This window comes from Coturnix japonica, chromosome 5 (genome assembly GCF_001577835.2).
Source record: "Coturnix japonica isolate 7356 chromosome 5, Coturnix japonica 2.1, whole genome shotgun sequence".
In the NCBI taxonomy this organism is placed as follows: domain Eukaryota; kingdom Metazoa; phylum Chordata; class Aves; order Galliformes; family Phasianidae; genus Coturnix; species Coturnix japonica.
The window spans coordinates 48,385,570-48,411,388 of NC_029520.1; the positions used below are offsets into that span (position 1 = coordinate 48,385,570).

Sequence of the window (25,819 nt, forward strand, 5' to 3'; positions counted from 1 at the left end):
TGGAAAACAACGCTCTATACTTGGTGGGGAAGGCCACACTTAAGCTCTTGTTTGCTGTCCTGGGCAAAAAAGGGAAAAGGGGAAGGATTTACACTTTTGCAGCTTTCCTTTCTGTCTCCTAATTTTGTGACTATCACAAATTGAAAATGTCTGGACTCTGACATTAGAAACTATACAGTTTCATTTAACCTATTTTCTTCTTGTTTTTAAAGCTTCATTGCATCTCCTTAAAATACCAAGCTACAAAGTAAGATGCACTGAAAACAAAATGATTTTTGCCCATATCCCTCATATCCCAGTGACCTTCTTTATTGCATTTTTTAGACTGAACACTAGAGAAAAGTGAATGTTCATCCTTGAACGTTCTTTTACCTGAGAACTCACTTTCAGAAAGTCCACTAAAGCTGATTTGTACAGTATTAAGCCCCTGGCATTAATTTAATAGGCTTTGTATAATGATAATGGCTGCTAAGAAGTAACCTCTTTATTACTTCTCTTAAGGTACTTCTTGTGGGGAGACAGGTTGGACTCAATGATCCTCGTGGGTCCCCCCCAACTCAGATTATTCTATGGTTGTTCTTCCAGAAGGCATACAGGCCTCATTCTACTACAGATCTGTAGTAGATTAAGTAATAGTTTTTGTATGTCACATCAGGGAATGTGTTTCCAGTGAATCATTGCTGCTGTATTACCTTTTGCCTGTATGAGCCAGATCAGATGCTGCAGCATCAGTGCTCAACACATCAGACATGTCTACACCATTTGTTGCATCTCGAGTCATTACAAAAATTGCTTACACTACTTCCTGAGGACCTCTCAAAAGTGTTTTAGAACAGCCAAGCAGACACAGCTTGGCTCCAGTTTGCACCACATCAGCATAACCTAGGAGCCCAAATTATTACATCATAGAAAAATTATTCAGTTATTTCATTTTTAATAAGCAAGATTCTTTCACTTAGATAATGATCAAACAACACTACTTTCACTGGACATACTTGACTCCTCAGAAAGTAATGATATTATTTCAAAATAAGACCTGGTCTAAAATCCCACTTATCTCCAATTCCATGCCTTAAAGCTAGACAGTGTTTCCCAAACCTGTTTCATGACTACAGTCAATTCAGTCTCTGTACTAAGTGCTGAGTGTGACAGGCACAGCAAATGTGTGTCTCACAGACTGTGCTTGGTGCTACAGCCAGGCTAGCACTCATCTGCCGTGGTTTTTTGCTCTCTGTCCTGAAAATATAATACTGAAACAAAATGGATGAAAGCTCACCATTAAAGATGTTTGGTTTCAGACCACTGTTAACACTCACTTATCAAAACACGTGGCGTCAATGGCAGTATTAGTGCAAATATGAATTGTAAAAGTCATCTGGCAGAACATCCTTTGCACCATCTGTTTATAACACATTGTCACATATTTACTCTCAACTACGAACCATTTTGTTGCAACTAAAAGGAAATAGGTCTGTGAAAACATGACTTGGTTCATCTGTTCTAGAATACTCAAGCTTTAAACACATTGAAGACCAGCCTTCCAGCCATGCTCAACCTGCTGCTCGACTAGACTCCCTCACCAATGCCTCCTTGAATGTTTTCATGAGTACATTTAGAGCAAAATCAGCCTTTCCAGGAAATTCTTAGAGAATAAAATGCAACATGAGATTAAGGAAAATCCATAAAGCCTACATGATAGGCCATTTATGATGTGCTGATGACCACTTAAATGTCAGGTAGGTGCCACTAAAATGGAACTATTACATACCAATTTGCGACTGATCATTTAACAAGATCCAGTCCATTGCAAGTAAGGATAAAAAAAATGAAAGACTTTGGCCTGTAAGAAATTTGCCCGTCAGTCACTTAATTTTTCTACTTGTTCTGTGAGCTTTCTTTCTACACGTGCATGGGATAAAGCAATAAGGACTGAAAAGTAAATAAAAGAAAAAGAAACAAAATGAAATAGCACCGTAATTAATAGCCTCGTTAAGACAGCTTAGTGCAACCAACTAATTGTCAGCAAATTGAAAACAAGGAAACTAATGAAATACCACAACCACTTTCACATTGGCAATTCCCTTGAAAACAGTTTACTGTAACATGGATGCTGAGTAACAGTGTAAGAACCCATAATGACACACGCACCAAAAAAGGCAACGGCTCTGAATATACCATAAGAATGTACTATCCGAGCTGCAACCTTCCAGCTCATTGCTGAGATGTTTTTCACAAAGCAGAAACATTAGCAAAGTAACACAGTCATGAACTGACTACACTGTAACATTGTGTAACAGGTCTCTCGGAATTCCCTTCAACTTGCCCAAGGTCACAGATTTCACCATAAATTCACATTAAGAAAGCACAGAAAACTTCAGCAACCCACCTTGCAGTGATAGAAAGAGGTCATCTATTTCGGAGGAAGCCTGCTCCTCTGTTGAGGGAGATGACTGATTCGACGCCATATCAAATCCAATGGAGACTCTTTAATCAATTTCCAAACTGAAATTACAAAAAGGAAAAATAATCAGTGGAGTTTTACATTAACACTGCTCATATCAGAGTTGGATATAAGAGAAGGAATGCATAGGCTTGGTGTCATTCAGGGGTTTCTTTTCTTTGTTTCTGGCGCTCACATGGAATGAAGTGAACGCTCCTATTGCATGAATCAATTTTATTTTTTTGCCGCTTGGCTCTGCTCACTTTATTTCTAACAGAGCCCAGCAAAGCTTGATAACAAAACCAAGGATGCAAGTGTGTCTCGCCACGAAAACAAAAGCACTATGATTAGGGAAAGACAAACACAGTCTCTTTCTTTCAGGAAGCCAGGTTGGCAAAGGCTCCCAGTGCCTTCTGCGGATCTGCTGCTGCCAAACCTCCCAGGCTTACTTTACATCTTTGTACTTTCCTTCATGCACAGATGATCGTTGCAGAAAGGAAACAATTAATGCGGAATCTGCAAAGATTAAGGTGAAATGCAAAAGCAGCAGTAAACACAAGTGGATAATCACAGCTGCTGGTTCTACTTAACAGCGTTGTTACTTCTTAATCCCCATGATGAAGTACATTTTTTCTCCAGCTCCTCCATTCTCCTGTCCCTGGATACCTCCCCTATCTCTTGTTCAATTTCAGGGAGTTATATGCTGTGCCTTTCATAGAAATATAACAATGTTTCTGTTACTGCAGCAGCAATATTGTCCAATTCACCACTGCAGGAAACCCAGCCTTTGAGTGAGAAGCTCATTTTTATCAAGAACTTAAACAAGTTCAGAAACAAATAAAGCTGGAGATGAAATAAGGGCTCACTTTAGGCAGCCTTTGTTTCCTAAAAGAAATATGCCCTTTTCATAACAAGTACTAGGATTTACATGCCAGATGTTAGCAACCCATCCACCAGGTATATGTCAAAACGACATGCCAAAACAGATGAGTAAGGAAACATAACATTAAAGAAAGCCACTGACATTTTCATTCTGCTCCTTGTGCATCTGAATGATGATGAAGTCTGTTTACTCCACCATATACTGTTTTCCCTCACTCCCTGCACAGAACAAAGGACAGCCATGTAATGAGAAGCTGTTCAATAGTTGGTTTCCCTCACACTCTGAGCAATGTGTGTCCTTGTGCTTTATTCAATAGCTGCTCTGCTGACAGGATTATTAAGCTCCTCGCAAGACCTTCCATGGCACTCATCGCCACAGTGTTTGAACACTTCACAAATGCCACCCAGTTCCCATTTGCAGCACCTCCTGAATCAGAGGCCATTGCCCATGGACAACAGAAAGAGACTGACTTTTCTGAAGGACACTGGAACTTGCAGCCACAGAAATCTCTGCTGGGTCCTTTGCCATAGAGTCCATGGCTGTTGATCCAGCCATGGGACCCTCTGCTCCCAAGGTCTGAGTCTCAAGTCAGACAAACAGAAAATAAGCACACAGTTAGCTGTCACTGATAAAAAAAAATTAGAGATAAGTGCCAGGGCAAATGTCTTGCAGGAACTCTGAGTAGGTGTTAAACTAGAATCCAGCTCTCCCAGCAGCACTGCCTATGCCCAAGGCTATACAAACTCTCCTGGGAAACTCTTCACTTTGCCTCTCAAGATCAAGCAAAACAAAACCAAATCCTAAAAGTGCAACATGTCAGGAAACCTTAACATCTTGTGGTTATCACTGTAGAGTGTAAGATTATGTTATTGCTACTTGGAAAGCTACTAAGCAGCAAGAACCAAACAGGGGGTACAAACCTCACCATCAGATCTCCAGCTTTTTTGCTCACAGGATATAGGCAGAGTTTGCCTATATCCACAACACAGAACCATACCAGCTACTAGGAAGAAAACTAACCCTACCAGGCTAAAACTGGGATATTAAAAAATAGAAAATACTGGCAATAATGAATCCACAAGTGAAAGCAATAAGACTGCCTGAATTTAGTCCTAACATTATAACCATATGAAGAAAGAGGGATAGGAGAAGAAGCATGCAAGTAAGACCCCTACCACTGTCACATGAGCATAAACCACAAGCAAGAGGTCTCAAAACCATGTACCTTCCCCTGCGGCTCTGGGGCACACATTCAACTTCAGTAAAAATGTATGCTTTTTCCTTTTATCGCAGGTTTATTCGCAGTTTTAACCTTATTTTCAAATAAATGGGCACATGATGCAGCACTAAATCACCAGCAGTGAAAACACACTTATCTATTTGACATCTCTGCATCCAAACTTCATACAGTGACACAGGTAGAGCTAAGTCATGTCCACATAATGCCGAAGTCACTGGAGCATAGTCTAGAGAAGGGAACAGGATCTGGCATTAAAATATCTCTGTGGTAATAGGATAAGATGCAAGAGCTATGAAACAAAACCCAATGTGATTTTAACCTTCCTGTGAGCATTTCTCGTCTGTCCACATCCCTATTCAACTACAGCAACAACAGCAGACGGCATCTCCTTCTATGCGCCTGTATCTGCTTCACGCGGTGGGACTCAGATCTCTGGGTGTGCAATTGGTAAAATTTAACAAAGCTTTCAGATTTGAAAGCATTATAATTTAAAGCATTAATGCTTTGAGCAGGGGGTGTAGGATGCAATGACTTCCAGAGATCCCTTCCAACAAAGTTATGGCACACGATCACAGGACATATATAAATGAAAAAAAGCATATGCCTCTATTTTCTTCTAAGGACAAACTAAGGCCTCTTTATCCAGAGGATGAAATTTCTTCTTTTTTGTTTTCCTTTTCTTTTTTAAAACAAAAATCCACTCTATAAATCCTCAGCACAGGTTATAAAACTGCAGAGCTATTACATGAGAAGTTTATGCCAAAGCTTTCACGGCCCTGAAACCTTCCTCTCACCATCCAACACACCACATGCATTTTTCCCTGCCTCTGGTTCCAGTCCTGCCCCAGCAGAAGACCCTACAGCTGCTTTAAAGAGAGACACACGCTCTCCTGGAGGACATATCTGCAAGGATTAATATTCTTTAGAAGGTTCAAAGTACAGATTGTCTGAGATGGGATTACCTGGGGACAAGAGGCTCGTCCTTTTGCCCTTACCCCCAGAATTCCAATCAAATAAAGCACATTAAGTGTAACTGTACCGTATCAACCTTTGAGGGGTGTAAATCTGTGAATGTGTTGGTAATATCGCTTAACAATGCATTTCATAGGTGTTAGGAATTACCATCTTTTCCATTCAGTATTTGATTATTTCATTTTAAAACATCAGTTGGTTGAAAAAATATTTACAGAGAAACGTGGGCACATTGACAGACCAGGAAAACCAAGAGCAAGTAACAGACTGGAAATCTCAAGAAACTAACCTAGAAATAATGATATCTCAGCTTTAAATTCTGGAGAGGTCATCATGAGAACAGACAATGCTGACTTAAATCCCATGTCTCCAGTGAGACTTGAAGAGACTCTTTTCTTCATCTGAATCTTCATAAGGAAGGGGGGAAAAAGTTCAGGATGGATTTTGCTAGATTTTAGCAAGGATTTTGTAGCCTTAACAGAACAGTTTGGATCAGTCTGGGTTACAGATTGAATCCTTCCGTTACCCAAGTAGAGAGAGCAGTAAGGATTCATGGTGTGAACAAAACAGCAATCACACAGAATGTTCCTCTGTGGCAGAAGTGCTGCTGTTCTCCAAGAACACATGCAACTACAATTAAATAACAAAATGCACATTTCACTAACGATGAACATTACCATAAGAAATAATAATAATGCACACTATTAATGTGTGAAGGCAAACCAACCTTCCACACTGCCTCACAATGTTAGTGAGTACCAGCCAACTCCTGGGTGTCCCTGCACTGTGCTGCAGCCTGCTGGGCAGATGTGCCCTCACCATCCTCCTTGGGAGCCAATCCCACAAAATCACATGGCATGAAATGAGCTCACAAATGCACTCCTTCCAGCTGAAAGCAGCAGAGATCTTGCAAACAAGCCCATCTAGAGGTTTATACGGTGAACGTTATAATCTGTTGTCAGTAAAGTCTCCGCTTCATTGTTTTTGCATTTACAGACACATGCCTCATATTTTCCCAATTATGCTGGCTACATGCTTTCAGTTGGTGTTGCAATAGATATTACAGACATCTTTGCATGACATCTCCAAGCGGTTGGTTTTACTTTCCTTCTTTGAAGTGCTGCTGATTGTTTATAGCTCACTCGGGGACTCAGACCTTCCCTCTACAGAGGCCACTGCCTGTAAACTAAAGGCTGTTCCTAGCAACAGATTATTATTACTCATGTGTCGGCTGAGCTGACGTCACATAGAGAAACGGCTGATCTTTATCTCTGGCAAACTTGTCCAAAGGAAGTAGAACTCCACAATGCAGGCTGACCGAAGACCCTTTGCCTTCTTAACAAAGCCGCTGCTGAACCTCCATTTGGCAAACAGTTCTTCTGTAAGTCCCCTTAGAGGCAAAATTGATGGGATTCAAATCACAATGACCCTCTGATCATGTTGGGGTTTGAAGTGTTTTGGTTTTGTTTGGTTGATTTTCACACAGAGGGTGGTGATGCACTGGAACAGGTTGCCAAAAGAGGTTGTGGATGCCCCATCCCTGAAGGCCTCATATAACATACAAGTCCAAAGCTGAAATGAGATCACAAAGCAGATCACAAAGCACATTCCCCTCACTTTCAGGAGGAAATAAAAGTCTCCCATTACGTTTCCATCACTTTGAAGGTGATGGGGAAAAGAGGGTAGAGCCTTCTGATCCCAGGCTGGATGTGGCTCTGAGCAGCTTGGGGTGGTGGTTGGTGACCCTGCCCATGGCAGGGGGGTTGAAACTGGATGATCATTATGGTCCTTTTCAACCCAGGCCATTCTATGATGATCCTACATAAAAACCCACTGCTTTTAGATGGGTATCTGCCAGTCCTTTAAGAAACAGCATTAGAGACCCAGGTCCGGCCTTGGGTCTCGTTAAGCTCTCAGCAGCAGGAGGTGAAGGAATTCAATAGGAAAAAGCTTAGAAAAGGCCAAACAACTGTTCAGAAAGAACCAATCCCAGATAACACTGAATCTGCAAGAAATACAGATGGACACAAAACTACACCTCATTGCCTCAGAAACAGCCTTCACTCATGTGAACCGACACACTGAAATTAAACGCACAAGTAAGGACTCCTCCAAAGAATAAGAGCTGCAGGACCAAGACATGTCGTGTTAGTTTATTTATGACAACCAGCAACAGGACATTTTTCTCATCCAGGGACTTCCCAGTAATCTATTTATAACCTTGAAAATGTGCCAAGACAAGCGTCTGAGTATACAAAAGCAATACCACTTTTTAAGGCCAGCAAATGTTGCTGGTTTGTCTTTGATTTACACATCGGTAATACTTCCTGTTACAGGGGTACAATGGATCTTCTCACTGCATTAATTAATTTGAAAACCTGGTTAGGAAAATGTCTTTCCCGACCTTTTCTTTCTCTGGGGGGTGGTAATATATCAGCCATCCTGGTACAACTACACAGTTTGAAAGCAGCATTAACTCCATGCTGTTGTTAACACACAGAAATGCTTTTATTGACAGAGCTAAGCCTCATTCAAGATTTGACCCATAGAAGCACACGATGCATTTGCTTGCTCTGTGCGCTCAGAACAAGAGCCTATCCCACAGTTATCTGTTCCCAGGAGGAATTGCACTGCTGAAGCATACTTAACAAAGCTGGAGAAAACATGATTTTCCAACTGGTTTCCACGTTTTCCTGCAACATTAATAAAAACCAATTTTATAAACACAGCGCAAGAAACACAACTGTCCCAGGATCTAGGCCATTCCCAGGCAACCAAGACCCAAGTGTGTGGGCACAGGCAGGCCTCAGGCCTGCTGCTCCCTCCCTGCAGTGTGGGGTTGTGCAAACAGCTCATAGTAGCCCTTCCTCTGTTCTTCCTGAAGCGGGTCGCTCCTTACAATTGGAAGGGAAGGGGCAGAGCATTGGCTGCAAGCAGAGCCAGTTCAGCTGTCACACAAAGAACTCTGGTTGGAATGGGCTGGAAAAAAAGCTGCTAATTTTAAGCAAGCAGACGGCAATTTTTACTCATCTTTTTTTCCCCTCAAAAAATAAATCATTTGATTAATGTTTTCTTAGAGTCTCATAGCCAGCCTGCCATTAACACCAAAATATGGTGTAAAAGGTATTTAAAATAGTGCTAAGTAATAATTACACCCACTTTGTATGAATGACATTATACTAACAAGACTCGGGCTGTTAGTAATACTCTGCCTTTGAAGGAATAAAATTGCTTCCTTCCCACTGCCTCACTAATTCCCTTTTTCCCTGAATAAAGGAAACAGTCAGATGGTTAACAAGCAGATTATTCTGCTGACTGAACCTCGCCTAAGCAATAATGGCTTGGAGTTCCCCAATTAAATCATAAGGCCATTCTCAGATCTTTCTGAAAAGGGGTAATCTGCCTTCTCAGGAAATTTAGAGAAGGGAAAGTTAGGGATAGCAGTGATATAAATGCTCAAATCTTTGCTGGACTGAGGACTTCCTCTTACAGAGCAAAACAACTGGAGACAGCAGCACAATGTTTGTACAGAGACCTCAGGAGGCAGAGCCATCAAGAATGGGGAGGCAAGTTAAATGCAATATGTATTAGGGAGCCAAGAGAAAGGGCACGTCTCATGCAACTCCTATCTGCTTTGGCAGTGTTCCTGAAAAGATCACGGGCTTGTTTCAATCACTAAATATAGCAGAGAAGTGGAATCCTGCAAGTAGCGCTCCACCAGCACTTGCTCCTTCAGAGGCAGAAGGAGAACACAGAAGAGAGATTTGCTCAACAAACAGTAGCAAAAGCTTGCCAAAATACGAAGGGCAAATTACAATTTAAACGGTCGGACCCAGCCTAGCAGCTGTGAATCCATCAGTTTCTCTCTCCAGCAATGCAGACTGCTGCTTGTCCTGCTCTGACCTGGAGGGGCTGCCTATCCAAAGAGGGCAGTTTCCCAGTTATTTCCCAGTTATATCATTTCCTAGCTATGCTTTCAGGTGAAGTTTCCCCTCAAAATGCTACTCAGGATCTTCTTTGGACACCTGCCTGTGAAAACCTGCACACTGGCATGTCTGTGTGGGCTTTGCACATGCAGAAAGAGCCCTTGGTGATAACAGCCATGCTGCCTGTGTGGGACCCTCCGCAGTAGTAGAAAACTGGTGCTCTGTTCTGCAAACTCAGCAGTTTCCATGAGTGCTTTTGTCTTCTGCTTTCGACAAAATGTCTTTTGCTCTGCTTTCAAAGAATTAGTTGCTTTAGGAAATACAAAAATCCCCATGCAAACGTAAATCTCTAATTTATAGCATAGTTTCAAGCCTGAAGAATAACTTTGTGCGTGCTGCAAAAACCAGGCCAACACTTTGATTCCTACTAGTACTACTGCCAGAGAGGAACAAACAGCCGAGCTGCACATAGAAAGCCCAAGAAAAAAGAACTTGGTACCTGCTACAATGAATCTCTCTCACCATACAAAACAAATAAACCAGTTGCAATTTCAAAACCACCAGCTCAGAATGTAGGATGCCTGATTTATCTTACGCTTTCCCTACCTGCAGGATGCTAAGTCCTCTTGCCAGTACTCAAACCACAGAGCTGCCCAGGTTGTTGTTCTCTTTCAGAATCAGGATTTCTTACAGTAGAAACAAAGCAGGACGAATGCCCACGAGCCCTGTGCATCTCCCTCGCTGAAAGGCAGCAGGATTACTAACACCCTGTTACTTATGGACAAGTCCAGTCAAGCAACAGAAAATATGCATTGCATAAGCACCGCCACTGCACCATGCTCACCCCAGCCAGCCAGACGGCCTTGGCAGCATCACGGCCAACAGGAGCTGTGAGCCATGCCTGGCATTCTGGCCCACTGCAGCACGCTGATGTGTGATTCTGCATCGCTTTCTCTCGGAGCTGCTGCCGTGGGTGAGACTCCAGCAAGGAGCTGGTGCATGACTACAAGCACACATCCTCTGAACAGGATATACGTCACAGAATCACAGAATGACCCGGGTTGGAAGGGACCTCAAGGATCATGTAGTTCCAACCCCCTGCCTGGCAGGGCCACCAAACATACACCTTTACCAGATCAGGTTGCCCAGGGCCCCGTCCAACCTGGTCTTAAACACCTCCAAGGACAGGGCATCCACAACCTCCCTGGGCAGCCTGTTCCAGGGCCTGACCACTCTCCTAGTAAAGAACTTCCCCCTAACATCCAACCTAAATCTTTCCTCTTTTAACTTAAAACCATTTCCCCGTGTCCTGCTATTGTCAGCCCTTTCGAAGAGTTTACTCCCCTCCTGGGAGTATGCACCTGCTTTAAGTACAGTAAAATATAAGACTGGCTTTTCTGAGACCCTCTGCAAGAAGAGAGGCATTAAGAGTTGCCTCCAAGCTTTCCAAACAGGAAGCATTCACTTGCAGAGGGTATGTGTAAAGTAAAGCCTGCCTGCACCAACAAGGCACTGCCACTCTGCAGGAACACCTTCCTTGCACAACTTTGTTTCCTCCTCTTTGGGATCTCAGGTGCCCCATAATTAGGCACATAATTAGGAAGAAAATTCAAATGTTTCACTACCCCCAAAATGAAGCCAGCTCCGCTCTTACTCTCCTCTTACAATAACAAGTTCTGCCTTCTCCGTCCCAGGAGGATTTCGTCACCAACATCCCACCCAGATCTGTGTAAGAAACAGCTTTGCAAACAATCTATCAGACAGGGTTTCCTTTTTTTTTTTTTTTTTAAATAAAAAGTATTGTTTTGGGCCATTGTTGTCCATGTTTTTATATAAAAGCAACTGTAAAGCTGTCAGCCTGATAACTTTGCAACCACTTGTTACAGTCAAAGTGGCTGATGAAGCAGGATGACAATACCAGGAAGTACCTGGAATTGATCTTCAATGTTTATTTTTGGAGGCTGGCTTTGCTCCCAGCTCTTATTTAATAGTTTGCTCTTTCCCTCCTCTTCCCATTTCTCCTCCCTGGAATCAAACTGCAATTCATTTCACCTCACACAGTTCAACTACAGATCCCCAGCACACAGCTTCAGGAACCAAAGGCAGCCTCACATAACACACTCTCTCTTTCACTGTTAACATATTCTTCTCTCTCTTATCAAAAAATGATAGAATGCTCTGGTATTTGTCTGAAACTGGAGGTACAGGAGGTGCATTTAGTGCTCAGTACTCACCTGTACTTTGTATATGTTAGTCAAGCAAATCCTTCAGCAAACTCTCCCCACAGACACTCAGTTCATTTGTAAATAGAAATTCTGTAGCTGCAAGCTAGTTCTCTACGCAGGAGAACTTATATCCCTATCCTCCATGGTTACCTGTGCAGGTAAGTCAGGCTTTTTCCCAATGAACCAATGCTTTCTCTTCCATGCTGCTAAGACTGCAGCAGTAACCACACTTCAGAGCAGACCAGGTCAGAGCTGCCCATGTGACTCCAATGGGTTGGCTCACTGTTGCAGGTGAGTTTGAAGAACTTCAACACATCATTAATTAATCTCACATGCTGACTTCAACCACTGTAAGCCTGAAGTGCAGCACATTTATTCCTTCTAGGGTGAGCCATTTCTGAGCATGCATGCAATTATCCCCACTAGCCCAATGGCTACATAGCAATTCAGTGATGTGCCTGAAGCACGGGTTTTACAAGAATATAATACTATACATAATATTTTGCATTAAGTTTTCATGAAAAGGTGATGATTACGTACCAGGTGCTGTCAAGCGCTGCTCACTGAGCAGGTGTCACCCTGGGAGCATGGACATTTGCAAGGCAGCAGAAGGGAGCACAGGGAAGGAGCACACTCCTGGGAGCCTGTTGTCATCATCATTGCCACCAACCTGAGGGGCGACCTTGAAAAAGCTGCTCTGCAAATCCCCTTTGGCCTCTTATTTATAGCAGAAGATTGTCTCGCTCTGCAGGTGCAGCTTGAAGCCTTCCTGAATCCAGACAGTGACCAGGGGAGGAGGGAAGGCTTTAAACAGGACACTGCAGTCTGCCCTCTGCTCTCAGGTCAAGCCTTCAAGTCTCCACCACCTCACACAGCACAAACCATCTGGTAGAAACGAGGACATAGGCAGCCCTCCTAGAACCTGAGCTGTGGTATTAGACGTTTTGGCTGAGGCTCAGCTCTCCTGACATTAAACATCTCCAGCACAGATGCCTCCATGTGCCTCCATTGTTTGGACACTGTAGAAACAATGGAGAGGAACAGGCACTTTTAGGGCAGTTCACCCAGGGTATTTTTAGATGTCAGTGTGGATGAATCATGGCCCAGAAGCACTTGCTCCTCTCTGGTGACTATGAAAGGAGTCTAGACAACTGTCTCACATGCAGACAGCTATGCTGTAGTTTGGCAAGATAAATCTCACAATTTAAGTTGAGAGAAAGGACATAAAGAAGCACCTCTGTGTTTACACAGAGGCGAGGTTTGACTCCACCAGAGGCACAAGGTGCAATGCCCTGCACATCCCTCCCTCAGCAGCATCCTGCAGCTGGATGACACACAGCTACCTTCAATGAAAGGGCTTAGCTCTGCTAGAAGAGTTTCCTTTCCTTGGAGCAGGATCCCCCAGGGCAGCAGACTGGGCTCTGAGATTGCTGGAGTCCAAGAAGCATCCAGACAGTGCCCTCAGACACATGGGCTGATTTTTGGGTGGTCCTGTATGGAGCAGGATTTGGACTCAGTGATCATGATGGGTCCCTTCTACCTTGAGATATTCTATGACTCTATGATTTAATCACTGAACTTCAAGCTTTTTGAAATACACCTGCAACCAAAGCTTGCTTCATGAGAGCTTCCAAGAAGTAAGACATACTCCTTGTGTCATTTCTCTCCCTGCATCACCAAGGTAGACATTAACAATGCAAACCAACCCAACACAAAGCAGAGTTCTCACTGACTCCAACCAACACAAAGAAGAAAATACCTGAAGCCATCCACTTCCAACACCTTTACAAGCACACTGTGGCCAGCTGTACACTGTTCCTTAGCCACAGACACACAGGACACAGGCAGCAGTGTGTTCCCCTCTCCACCTTCAACCCTTCATTTCATCATTCACCAACTTCTTGTGTTTCTCCTGGCAATCAACAAGTCAAAAGACCCAGAAACTAAAACTTCTTCCCATAAAATCCGCATTTCTGCCTCCTCCCCACACTTTCATGGAATTAATTGCAGGTGCTTTGTTTTCCATCTTAATCATCATTTCCTTTGATAGAACTTGCAGCTCAAATACCCAATACTATTCTCCCCCCATTTCCCTCATCTCTGGTTACAAAAAGTACCACTTGTATCAGGGTCAGCAATTCCTCCAAAGTGTCTCAAGCTTGTTTGCATGGCTGCATTGTGTGGGGAGTTATCAGCAGGCTGCAGGGTGTTGAGAAAGCAAACGTGCCTCTTTGAGACAGACCAGGGGCTGTGATTTAGACCAGAGTCCAAGTTCTGCCCCATTCCCCCTCCTGTGGGCAGATAGGGCAGATAACAGCCCTTTCCCCAGCACTTCTCCCTTTCCATGTGCTCAGCTTAGTGAAACACAAGATTTTTCCCTTCTCCCTCTATGTTGGCCCCTTAGCACTTCCACAGAAGCAGCCTTCTTCATCTGCTGCTGTGAAAACTAATCTAGGTGATGTGCAGAGGCTGCTTCCTTCATATGCTCACTAGCACCAGGATTCATGTCCTGTGATCCATGAAGATCACACAAAGCTGGCCAGTATTAGCAGAACCTCTTCTGTCCTCCCACTTCCACTCTACAATCCCTTCACAAACAAATGTAGTAGTCTTCACACCCTCAGCATTATCCCAAGCCAAAATAAGTTCACCCTTCACAGCAGCTACTCTCTGCCAGCACCCTTCATGCTCCATGGGACACAAGTCAGGAAGGGCAGCCAGTCAAATCCACATCCTATGACACAACATACACTACCAGGTTTTGATCTACAGTCCTGGACGTGCTTATAGAGCACCCATATACGTATTTGTGGTCCAGATCAATTCAGCCCCTGCTGAATCTGCCCCAAACCTAGTTAGAACACATTGAGAAAACTCAGATAAACCTGATCTCCCAGTGGCTGCATGGCCACCTCTATCTCTATCACAGCAGTATTCCTTCTACCCTCACTAGTCACGGATGAAATTCAGGCAAAGGAAGATTAGGTGAGAGGTGTACAAAATGTCACCTTCCCGTTAATCACAGCTTATGGATCCAGTCCCAAAGTGTTACTCATCCAGCACTCCGCACTTGTAATCCCACCAGCTAACCCAGCTGCATGTTCCAACAGGCACATTGCTAGGAGTGTTCTCTTGCAATCACTGTTTCGAATGCTTCTCCTCTCCCACATCTAAAAGCCCAGTGACAGCTCAAAACAAACCAAGGAGAAGCTGGGGAAAGTGTGGTACAAGCAGCTCACCTCCTTCAACATGAGCAACCAGCTGTTCTCCACCAATGCCAGGTAATGCTGGGGAAACACTTCAGTTGTGGTGAGCAACAGATAAGCATCTCATTGCACATATATACATCTAAGCATCCCAGCTGCTAGAATTTAAAGCCAGTATTCATTGTGCTCCAGGGAAGAAAATAAATGGGTTGAACTGGCTCAAAGGCACAGCTTCAGTAGTGAGAGTCCAGATCGTCTCTTCACATCTCCCTGTACAAACCCAGCCATTGAGAATCCAGATCTAAAAGAGCCACAGTTGCTAAGAAAACAGAGCTGCAAACAGATGTTAGGAGATGATTCATGGGGTAAGGGCATATCCCTGTACTACAGATAAACCCAGATGAATGGGACTCTTTATACCTGATCTTTCAAGCTGTGCTTCTTCTTGCCCTCCATGGGATTTCTTCTTTCATTCATTTCAACATTCAGATGGCGAGGAAACCAAATGGAGCTGAACTCACTGTTTATGTAATTAATTACTGGTGAAGGGAGGTTACAGTGCTTACAATGAACTCAGTAAAAGGGCTAAACTGTGGCCTATTTTCCCCCTTCAAACTAAGACTTATCAACACAAGAAGCAGCTTTACCCAAAACCTACCAGAAGAAACAAGACAAAAATGCAGAGTAAAAAAAACTGCTCAGGAAGGAACAGTAGAAATTCTGCTTTCACCGCTTTCGTTGATGACGTAAAACGAGCAGCCTGGGAGATAAAGCATTTTAAGCCTATTAGATCATTAAGGCACGCCACTTCTTGAATTACTTCATTGTGTCTGTGCTTATAATCTTTGTCTGACAGATAAATAAAACACAGTTAGTACTCCGGGACTGGACAAGCACTGCTCACACCAACACTCATTTACTTTAGGGAACTTCTGATCAGATTTAGTTGGAGAAAAAGTTTCTTCGACCCTCTTAAACAGCATAATTCTCAGTTGATACCCACAGTACTTAAATATGTATTTGGTTCCTGAAGTTATCTGTAAATATCTGTTTAAATAAAGGAACTCTGAGTTACACTGCTATAGATAGCTGTATTAAAAGGCAGCTATCATTCACTATCCTTCACTCTGAGGATGAGAACCACCTGCACTTCTGAATACGTATTTGTACAGCATCTGGCACAAAGGGACCCACACGCTGCTGCAATATCAATCAGTGCAGCACTGGCTGCAATGATCACCAGTGTTTTCATCACCCCTCCAAGTCTCCCCTCTGCTCCATTCAAGCCCCCATCACTCCCTGCACTTTGTAGCTCACCCCCATCCTTCCTGGCAGGTCCCAGGGAATCTGCTCCCACCCTTCACAGCCCTTCCCCTCCCACCTGCTCCATCCTGGAAATCAGTCCTTTGGGACACCCTGTTTCTAAGGTGAGGTGGCCATGACAGCTCACCAGGTGCCAGAGGTTTGTGTCCATTTTCAGATATCATGCTTCAGACAGAGGTGTGAACAGAGGTTTTGTCAGCTCGGTCAAGTTACAATGAGCCAAGATTCACATGGGGCTTCTGTGTTCTGTAATGGGAGAGTGCTCTGAGAGCTGTGATGGACACAAATGATTGAATGATGGAAAAGGGGGGAGAGGACACAGCACACCCTGAAAGGTGCAACGACCCAACAAAGCATTGAGAGGCTGCAAGAGCTTTCGGACTCAGGTTTTTGTGCGAGCGCTTGGAGGGGCTCAAGGAACACCTGCTCAATTCCTGCAGCGGCTCTTGTGCAAAAGGAGAAGAAATACATAACTTGGAAGTTAACAGAGCACTGGAACACTGCCCCAGAGGTGCTGGAGTCTCCGATTCCGGAGGTATTCGAGTCCCACCCTGACAACTTTCTTGTGCAACCTACTGAACGGAACCTGTGCCAGCAGGGGGTTGGAATTCACAGGTCCCTCCGAATCAACTCGTTTCTTTGATTCTCACCGCTCTGGGGGGTTGAAGGGATCCTTCCCTCCAAGCCCCGCACCTGACCCACGCTACGAGCCCAGCAGCAGCCCGACATCCCCACGTGTCCCATGCGGGCACCGCTCAGCATCAACTGCTGCAGGAGCCGCTCCCGGAGGGAGGCGCTGGGGCAGGAAAAGAGAAAGAAGCGGGAAGAGCGGAGAACCCTCAACTGTAAGCAGGACAGGAGCGGCCCCATAACTGCTAACGGGAAAGTCATCGCTGCTTCTTGCTCCGATGGGAACTTCTCCGCAGCAAGTAACCGTGTTCTCAACGCATCGCCGGAGAGATGAGGACTTTATAAGAGACGCTCCGTGCCCTCCCACGCGAAGCGGAGCCGTGGCGGAACGAGCGCTGCCCCTCCCCGAGCACCGACAACCATACAGCGGGGTCGGGCCCGAAGCTGCCCCATGCGGAGCCCCCACGCCCCGCTCCGGCCGCGTCCCGCAGCCAACTCAGCCGGACGGCCCGCTCGGCCCCGGGGCTTCTCGTCCGTTCCTCCCGGCTACGGAAGGACGGAAAGGAGCGGAGAAAAGGGGGGAGCCGGGGTGAAAGCGGGCGGTGCCGAAGGTGCAGCCGGCACCGAGGGAACAAAGGCGATGGGAACAAAGAGCGGCAGGTAGAGCCGGGGAGCGCGGCAGGGCGGGGGGCGGCTCCGCACACAAAGGCGAGGCCGGGCCGCAAACAACTTCTGGCCGAGCGGGTCCCGGCGGGGCGCACTCACCGCGGGAGCGATCCGGACATCGGCGGCGGCAACGAGCGCGGGCGGCGGCGGTAGTGAGCGAGGGAGGGACAAGGGAGGAGGGACCAGCACCGGCCGATCCCCGCCTCCGCCTCCCCCCGCGGGGCTGCCCACGGCGCCGCCTTCCAGCCGCGGGTCCCGAGAAGGGGCGGCGGTAGCTGGTAACGACTGCGCTGTTCCCGAGGGTTGAATAGGGACCGACTGTATGGGAACAGCGACTTCAAGGGTTTGCAGAACTTTGGAGGAGAATGGACTTATTTTTTATTCTTAAGTAAGAATAGGAAGGAATTCCTTCTCTTTATTCCTTTTGGTACTGGGTAGCTTTTGGCTATGGACTTTTTTTTGCAAAGTTTGAGGGTAATGAGAATGAGATCTCAGAGTTCAGCCAGCTATCCGTAGGAAAAGGTGACTTCCCAATAAACACTTCCTATTTCTACTCAGGAAGAAGGGTTGGGGTTGGGCTGGGGGATGTTAGTGGTCTTTTCCAACCTTAATGGTTCCACGATCTGATGAATCTGTGCTGATAAAACATCAGCGAACTTAAGTGGAAACAAGCAAGGTCATAGAATTAGAGAATGGTTTGGGTTGGAAGGGATGTTTGACATCATCCAGTTCCAACCCCCTGCTATAGGCAGGGACACCTCCCTCCAGACCAGGTTGCTCACATCCCCATCCAGCCTGGACTTGAATGCTTCCAAGGATGCGGCATCCACAACCTCACTGGGCAACCATTCCCGTGTCTCACCACCCTCGCAGTACAGAATTTCTTCCTACTATCTCCTTTAAATCTACTCTCTACCAGTTTATAGCCATTGAGGGCTAGAAAGCCAAATGTTTTGCTCTTTTCATGCCTACTTAGGCAAATGTCTTATGCCCACAGGTGTGTCTAAAGCTCTACCGGATTTGGGCACCTGATTTTCTGTAAAGATTGTTTTGTTCTCTTTTCCAGTCCATAGTGAGCCCTGTACCTTCCTGCCTGCTATTTTAGCTGGAGCCAAGAATGCAGTGTGTTGCAGGAGTGCCAGCCAAAGCTGGTTATAACCTGACTGCTCTGCCTTGGCAAACACCTGCTCTGATTCATGCTGCTGTTGTGCTAAACCAACCCACGAGCACTTGGGTTCTCATCAAGTTTGTACAATGACAGTGTTGTCTGATACTCCGCAGACACAGAAGAAGTCACGGGGCTGCATTGGATGCAGCAGTGGATGCCCCATCCCTGCAGGCATTCAAGGCCAGGCTGGATGTGGCTCTGGGCAGCCTGGTCTGCTGGTTGGTGATCCTGCACATAGCAGGGGGTTGAACCTGGGTGATCATCGTGGTCCTTTTCAACCCAGACAATTCTGTGATTCAATGATTCGGGCTCTCAGCTGAAGTTTCCTAATGTCTGTGTTATGTTTACTGCTGTGCATATGCTTGAAGTGAAACAAGCATCCTCAACTTGTTTACTAGCCTTGGCTGATTTCAATCTTGAGCTTAAGTACAGGATGGAAGATGTAACATCAAATATAAGCTTTGTTACTTCAAGAATTATTCCAGTTGCTCACTGGGTCTGCAGAATAAGTCTCATGAAGCATTTTGTGCTGTGGAGCATTATTACTCCATGCTTTTCCCTCTGACATAAACTGTAGGTCTCCTCATTCAGATCACACAGTTAATGTTAAATGTTAAATACAAGCACACGGTGTCTATTTACACTTCAATTATTCATTTCATAATTAGCTTGTGAAGTGCTTTGAAGGCACAACAGAAAGTATTGCGCTAAGTGATGCTATTGGGCAGACGTAACGCTGACAATTAAGTAGTAACACCATTAAAAAGACATTGTGAGACTCAAAGGTAAAATTAAGTCATAAGTGCCTACTTTATATCCAAATGTTACATCTGTTGACACAGTGCAACCTAAAACTCTGAAAATAAGCTTTAATTTCTTTTTAGGTGTACGAGAGGCTACCAAGCAGCTGCTGGGGTTCAGTCTTCATGGAAGATTACAGCTGGAGGCTGTGCAACAAGGGCTCGACCAGCAATAGTGAAGGTGACCACAGTGGGGATGAGAGGGTCCTATAAAGAGTGTGTGGTTGTTCAGCAGTGTGACCTGCCTTTCCCACATCACTCCATCCAGCAAACACAGAGCTGGGTAATGCAAGATGTGTCCCATACAAGGCATCCAGGTATCTCAGGCTGCCAGGTCCCACATGAGATAAAGACATGGATTCCATGGTAGGACATCCCTCCTACAGTGGAGAATTTGCATGACTGGAATCCAGCATTGGAGGGTGAACAATTTCCCCACATCTGCTGGATAGAATGTTAATTCTGAAGGATAGTGATGTCTGTGTAAACTGTGTTTGTTTGGATACTCCAAGCCATGTTTACGCTCTGTTGTGCCAGAATGAACCTCTGGCCTACTGACCCTCCTCCTTCTCCTGCATGCAGCCCCTCGTGCTGTGCCAGCACACTGTGTATGCTGGAGCTGGGGGTTAGATGGCAGCTAGCCCAGAGGAACAGCATTTTGTTTTCAGATGGATTGCTGTCAGGATTTGATGGCAGCATGGATACACAAACAGGTACAGCTGAGGGGCAGCAGAATCCAGCAGAGAGATGGACACAAACAGTATGAGCTGGAGCTGGTAACAGGATGGTACAGCAAGAGAATAAGGGACCGGCACCATGCTAGAAACCTCCATGACCACACCTGGACACCTGGCTGCACTCCTTTCATCCCATCCAATTCAGCAGAGAAAAGCAGGGAAGGGGAGAGGTGAGAGTAGAAACTAATTTTTGGATTATCCTTCCCTGCTCCCTCCTGCCACAGCATCACAGAGGAAACAAGGTGGTTCTGCATGCATCACTTTGGGTGGCAGAGCTCTGATGGATCAGTTGCCTTACAAGCTGTCCATTATGCAGGTGCAGCTCTTTGTGCAGTTGTGTAGTCAGTCAGATCCAGAGATGGCTTAAAAAAAGCAGCAGCCTCCCCAGCCCCATTATTTTCACCCTGGTTCAGTGCCCAGGTAAGATTTACCCCATCTCTGCAGAGGTGCAGCTGGAGCAAGAGCATCAGAGAGGAAAAGAAGCAGGGCAATAGGGATCAGCTTAAATACATGTTGCCCCCTCCCCCACGTGGCCCATGACACAGTCCCTGGAGGAGAGACTCTCTTGCTCAACAACCACAGGCAATGTATTTGTCAGAATTAGGGAGATCAAAAGAAGGAGGAAATAAAGGTTGAATCCACGCAGGCACGTGCAGTATTTGCATACTGTTTTCCTCTGCAAAACATAAAAGGAAGCCTGAATGTAATCATGTTAGGAATGCTCCCTTTCCCCTCCCATTTAATCTAAGCATAATATATGACATTCTCCTCAGAGTATAAGGCAGCAGCCCCGCAGACCACTCAGGCAGGGACGTTTCCTTTAACACCTAACTGTTCCTGCTGAGGTCAGTGGCAACACTTGCATGTTTAAAGTTACACATGCTTAAATGCTTCCTTAGGTCACCAGCTAATTTAAGAGCAGAGAAGCCCAGCTTCAGAAGAGAAAAGCAGGTTATAATGCAAAAGTTGCAGCAAATGTGTAGGAAGACCGGAATAGGTTCATCATTAGTGAATCTACAGTATTCAAAGTTAATATTTCCCCTTTTGTTTTATTCCATTTCTGCCCCCCCCCCCCCCCCCCCCCCCCCCCCCCCCAGTTCTGCCCGTGGACTATGGTTCCTGGTTAAAGACTGAAGATACCTATAAATCAGTGCCTGAGCCTTATAGCAGCCCCCAGGAGCCTGCACCACGCACTCCTATCTTCCTATACAGTCTTGTATGCAAGATGTTTCATATGGGGAAATGTATTAAGGTAACCAAGAGGAAATGCTGAGCACAGATTGGTGTGAACTCCCACGTTTTCAAGATCTGAGGTACCAGACCCGTATGGAGACACAATCCCAGTTAGTCTCACAAGGACAGGTACCAGCAATCTGAACTAAACAGAGCTCATGTGTTCCACTTATAACATCCCTCGCACATGAATAAAGGTTTCCAGTTTATATTTTCCCACCTTTGTTAGGCAAGAGGCACAACTTCAGGTTCCACCCAGAAAATGAGACAGTAACTGCTGAGCACCTCCAGCCCTCAGTGCCAGCTAAGGGGAGTTTCTCAAATCCTGGGCTTCTGTTGAGGTATCACCAACCTGCCCGCATCCTGTTTCAGGTATTAAGTGCCTTTTTGGATCCTGCTCACTGCTTTGCATTCCTGATGAATCTTATGGGCTTAGCAGGCTTTAGAAGCCTGTTAGACCGATCATCAGACCTTGACCTGATCTTGTCAGTAAACTCAGGCAAGGTTTTGGACTCGAAATCTGTTTATCTTAGATCCTGAAGTTTATTCACTTTTTCATTAAGTTAGTCTAATTGGAAAAAAAAGATGTATCTTTTTTCTTTGGCCTTTCACAGCTGCAGCACCTGTACTGTAGTGTATTTGTAAGGGGGCTATAAGAAATCTGCCATCAAGACGATGCTGATCCTATCAGCTTTACCTTCACACCCCAGGGCTGGCTGTTCTCTTGGAGCACCCTGTACCCCAGCAGCAGCGTGGTATCTCAGTTTTAGCAGAGAAGCTGGGTAGGAGAAACCTGCCAAGAAACACTGTATTCAGCTGACCATAGTGGAAGCTGCAGTGCTACAGTGCGACACTTGGATACTAGGTCTGGATTCGGGGACATAGAAGAAATGGGCAAGCACTTCCTTTGCAAAATAGCTCCAACAGGTGGCCTGCAAGCCTCAGGTGCTTGTAAAGCAGAACTGAACAGCAGAAGGCACCCAAGGACTGATGCATTTTTTGTTTGATGGCCTCCTGTCATTCCTGAAACCCTTTCTCCGGGGCTCAGGGAAGACACAAAATAGTTTTGCTTTGGCCAACAACTATTTTACAATGTTCTGGGCAACTACGTGTACCTCAGTAATTGTAGTATGGCTCTGTTCAGCAACTCTCAGGTAGTTTGATTTCCCTCTGCTTCCACTGCAGCACCTGCAGCTCTGGGGTGGCTGCAGCCCACTTTCCAATATGATTCAATGGAGAACAAAACCAAAGCCCTCAGTGGAAAGGTGTGGGGTTAAGGCTTCTCTGGCAACAAAACTGAGTAAACCCAATCACCACCTTCAAAAATGTGTGCCCTTGGGCCCCGGGCAGCCGTCAACATCTTTACTGCCAACTTTACTCCCAGGGACACGAATGTAAATCTAGTGTGAGAAGAGGATTAAGCCCATTCTGATTTTTATGGCCTATGAAATGTGTGCTGCCCTGCTGTTGCTACACAGTGGTAAATAATACAGAAAAAAAAGGGGATTCGGGCTGGTATTGCATATTTAAAATTTTTTAGGAAAAACAACATTTCATCCTAGAAACTACCAGCCGGTGTCGGATATTATGCATACAAGGTTTCTTCTAAGTCAGAAGTTAAGAGCCTGTACCTTGCCAGATGCTGGTTGAGGTACATTACTTTTCTGCTGCAAAATAAGATTAGCAACACCAATTTTCCATGCATTCAAGTCTGGGATTCTGTCTGCAAGGAGATTAAAGCCCAGGCAAACATGAGGCTGCCTGGATACTGCCCTGCTCTGCGTGCAGCTCTCAGTTGGGATGATTCCTGCACTATTTAGGAACCCCACTAAAATTCTTATTTCTTCACTGGTGACTTGGTTGGCTGAGATCTGCAAGAAGAATGGAGGGAATTAGATGCCTGGTTTCTTATATTTCAGTAAAATGTGTGTTCCTGGTTCCTTCAGGCTGATGTTTTCATACATATAAAAAGACTAAAGAAGGTTCTCTTATTATAACATTTATGACTGGATTTCAGGCAATACATTTGATTCTAGGTTTCTACAATCTCATAGCAGGACCTCAATGCAAACACTACTAAGTAACTGTTAGGACTATTAATAGTGTAACTCCACAGAGCTGTCAGCAGAAAAGCAGCTGAGCTATACTTGTTCAATTAAAGATGCAGAACGATGAGTATTTATGCACGTCTGGAAAGCAGACAATATTTATAATGAAACCCAGGGCAGAAAATATAAATAATTTATCACCTTTATTATTTTCTGATTTACACTGTTTTCTGGCTCAAAAGTCACATTCAGTTTTTACTTGTGCAAAGTTGCCATTGCATACAGGGTAACATTTTCTGTACAGCTGTGGCTTTTCCTGTCACAGAGGATATGTCGGCATTTGCCAAAGTGGAAATCCATCTTCCCAGCGGATGTTAATGATTGTTCTACCTCTTTGCTTCATTTTTCAGTCCTCCCAGCTCCAATTTTACTCAGAGCAGACAGAAAATCAGCACGTGGAGGGCAGACCGCAGTGATCCCCTGTTTTGGTATTCAGTGCTCTTTGTGTTGGCATCCTGGATATATTTAGTAAACTATCATCTGTTACAATTGGTATGGGGCAGCTCCGATGTTTTGATAAGCATTGACTGGAAGCATCACAAGGAGTCTTTAAATTGCTCCTTCATTTACACACCCGTCTATTTTGAAAGCAGCTTTAGGGGCTGTGTCTTCTCCCTTAAGCCCATTGCGAGGTTCCCAAGCTACTGAACCTTCCGCAGCAGCGCAGGAAGCCTCCAGCTCCTGAGTAAACAGCTTTGTATTGATTGCTAGGTAGTTTTCCTGTAACCAAATGAGATGTGTGCTAAATAAGAGGCTATTGCATTTTCTGACTGTGTCAGGCTCTCCCCACGTCGTGGCCCAGTCCACCTGACAGTGTCATCCTCCCTGTGACAAACCCAGCTATTTTTGGCTGCTGAGGCCCTATTACCAGGCATGAGGGAATTACTGCACCACCAAAGCCCTGCTTCACAGCGGGCACTGGCCAGTGCTGTGCCAGCACCCACCATGTGTCTGTTTGCTCCATCTATTTTTCCATACAACTTTGGTATTGTCGTGAGGGACCACACGGCCCTGCTCCCCACAAACCTCCTCTCACCCCCAAGGTGCAGATCATGTCCCAGCTTTGGTCACCATCTCCCCAGCCTCTGGCCCTTGTTCTGCAGAAATATGTGTTTTTACTGAATTTCGATTTCTGCGGGGTATCTATTGATATACAGGCCAGCACTGTGCTTTGTTATTTATCACATGTACTGCTGGGGTTGGAAAAAGCAAGCTCAAAAAAGCACACCTTGCAGGCAAGAGGGAAACTTCATGGTGATCATAGTTCTGGAATGTATTATTATGAGGGTGTGTAGTGTTGAGTGTGTCATTTCAGGTGCCTGTGTCCATTGCTGCTGGAGGTGGGCAGAGGTGATACAACCTCCGCTGGTTGAAGCCATGCCTGAGCTTTGCTGGGGTTTGGTGGCTGGGGGCAAAATGGTCCCAGTGGATGGCTGCAGTAAGAGGGCAGAGGAGTTCCCAGCAGAGCAGAAGCTCAGACAGATGAGAAGGAGCAGCTGAAAAGGGGAGGAGACATAGGCATGTAAAGCAATGAAATCCTGGCAGGAATGTGGATTTGATAGACAGTCATTAACACAAGATCTCACTGCTGCTTCTTCCCTACCATCTCCTGCCAGGTGGTCTTCACCTCCTCAACACTGGACTGGCACTTTTTGGATTCATATATCCCAGCCTAAATGAGCCAGTGCATCTGAAAAATGGCCCTGAGGAAGGCAGGTGGTGGTTTTCTGTTGGGTGACCAGATTCAGTGCATGGCACCATGGCTGACAGGTCAAAAAAGGGGGAGCAGGGCTGTAGCTCGTGGCAGCTCTACCCATCCAGGTAAGTGTGAACCATATCTGTATCTAAGCCAGGCAGCCACAGAGATGGGATCCCATGCTGAACCATCACAGCCGTGCCACATAGAATCATAGAATAGCTCAGGATGGAAAAGACCTTAAAGATCATCAAATCCAACCATCCTACATCAGCTCCAGTGGTGGGAGGCCCCAGAGTGGGTCATGTCAACCAGCAGACACAACAGAAACTGCTGTCTGTGGAGGCACTTTTGGGGATCCTTTCTGATCAACCTGATCTGCTTTACTGAACGAATTAATCACATGGCCGTGTCATCACAAGGTGTAATGTGTGTTGTTTTTTGCTGTGTCTAAGCACATCTGCCTGCTTGCAGCTCCCTTTTCCCTTCCCATGGCATGTGTGGCTGTGCAGAACCCATTGACCATACTCAGGGAGACAAAGCAATCAACAGCTCCTTGCGAAGAA

At 45.4% G+C, this 25,819-nt stretch overlaps 1 protein-coding gene across 6 annotated transcripts in view; it reads right to left on the reverse strand.

The window, feature by feature from the left end:
- Positions 1-17,690, reverse strand: part of SYNE2 (spectrin repeat containing nuclear envelope protein 2) — a 156,243-nt gene extending 138,553 nt beyond the window's left edge. For all 6 annotated transcript variants that reach the window (XM_015865456.2, XM_015865457.2, XM_015865454.2 and 3 more), the window contains exons 1-2: positions 17,611-17,690; positions 2,387-2,502 (exon numbers count right to left, since the gene is read on the reverse strand). In XM_015865456.2, coding sequence (XP_015720942.1) covers positions 2,387-2,465 — 79 coding nt within the window. In that variant the 5' untranslated portion in view covers positions 2,466-2,502; positions 17,611-17,690. The remainder of the gene's footprint in view (positions 1-2,386; positions 2,503-17,610) is intronic.
- Positions 17,691-25,819: the final 8,129 nt, after the last annotated feature.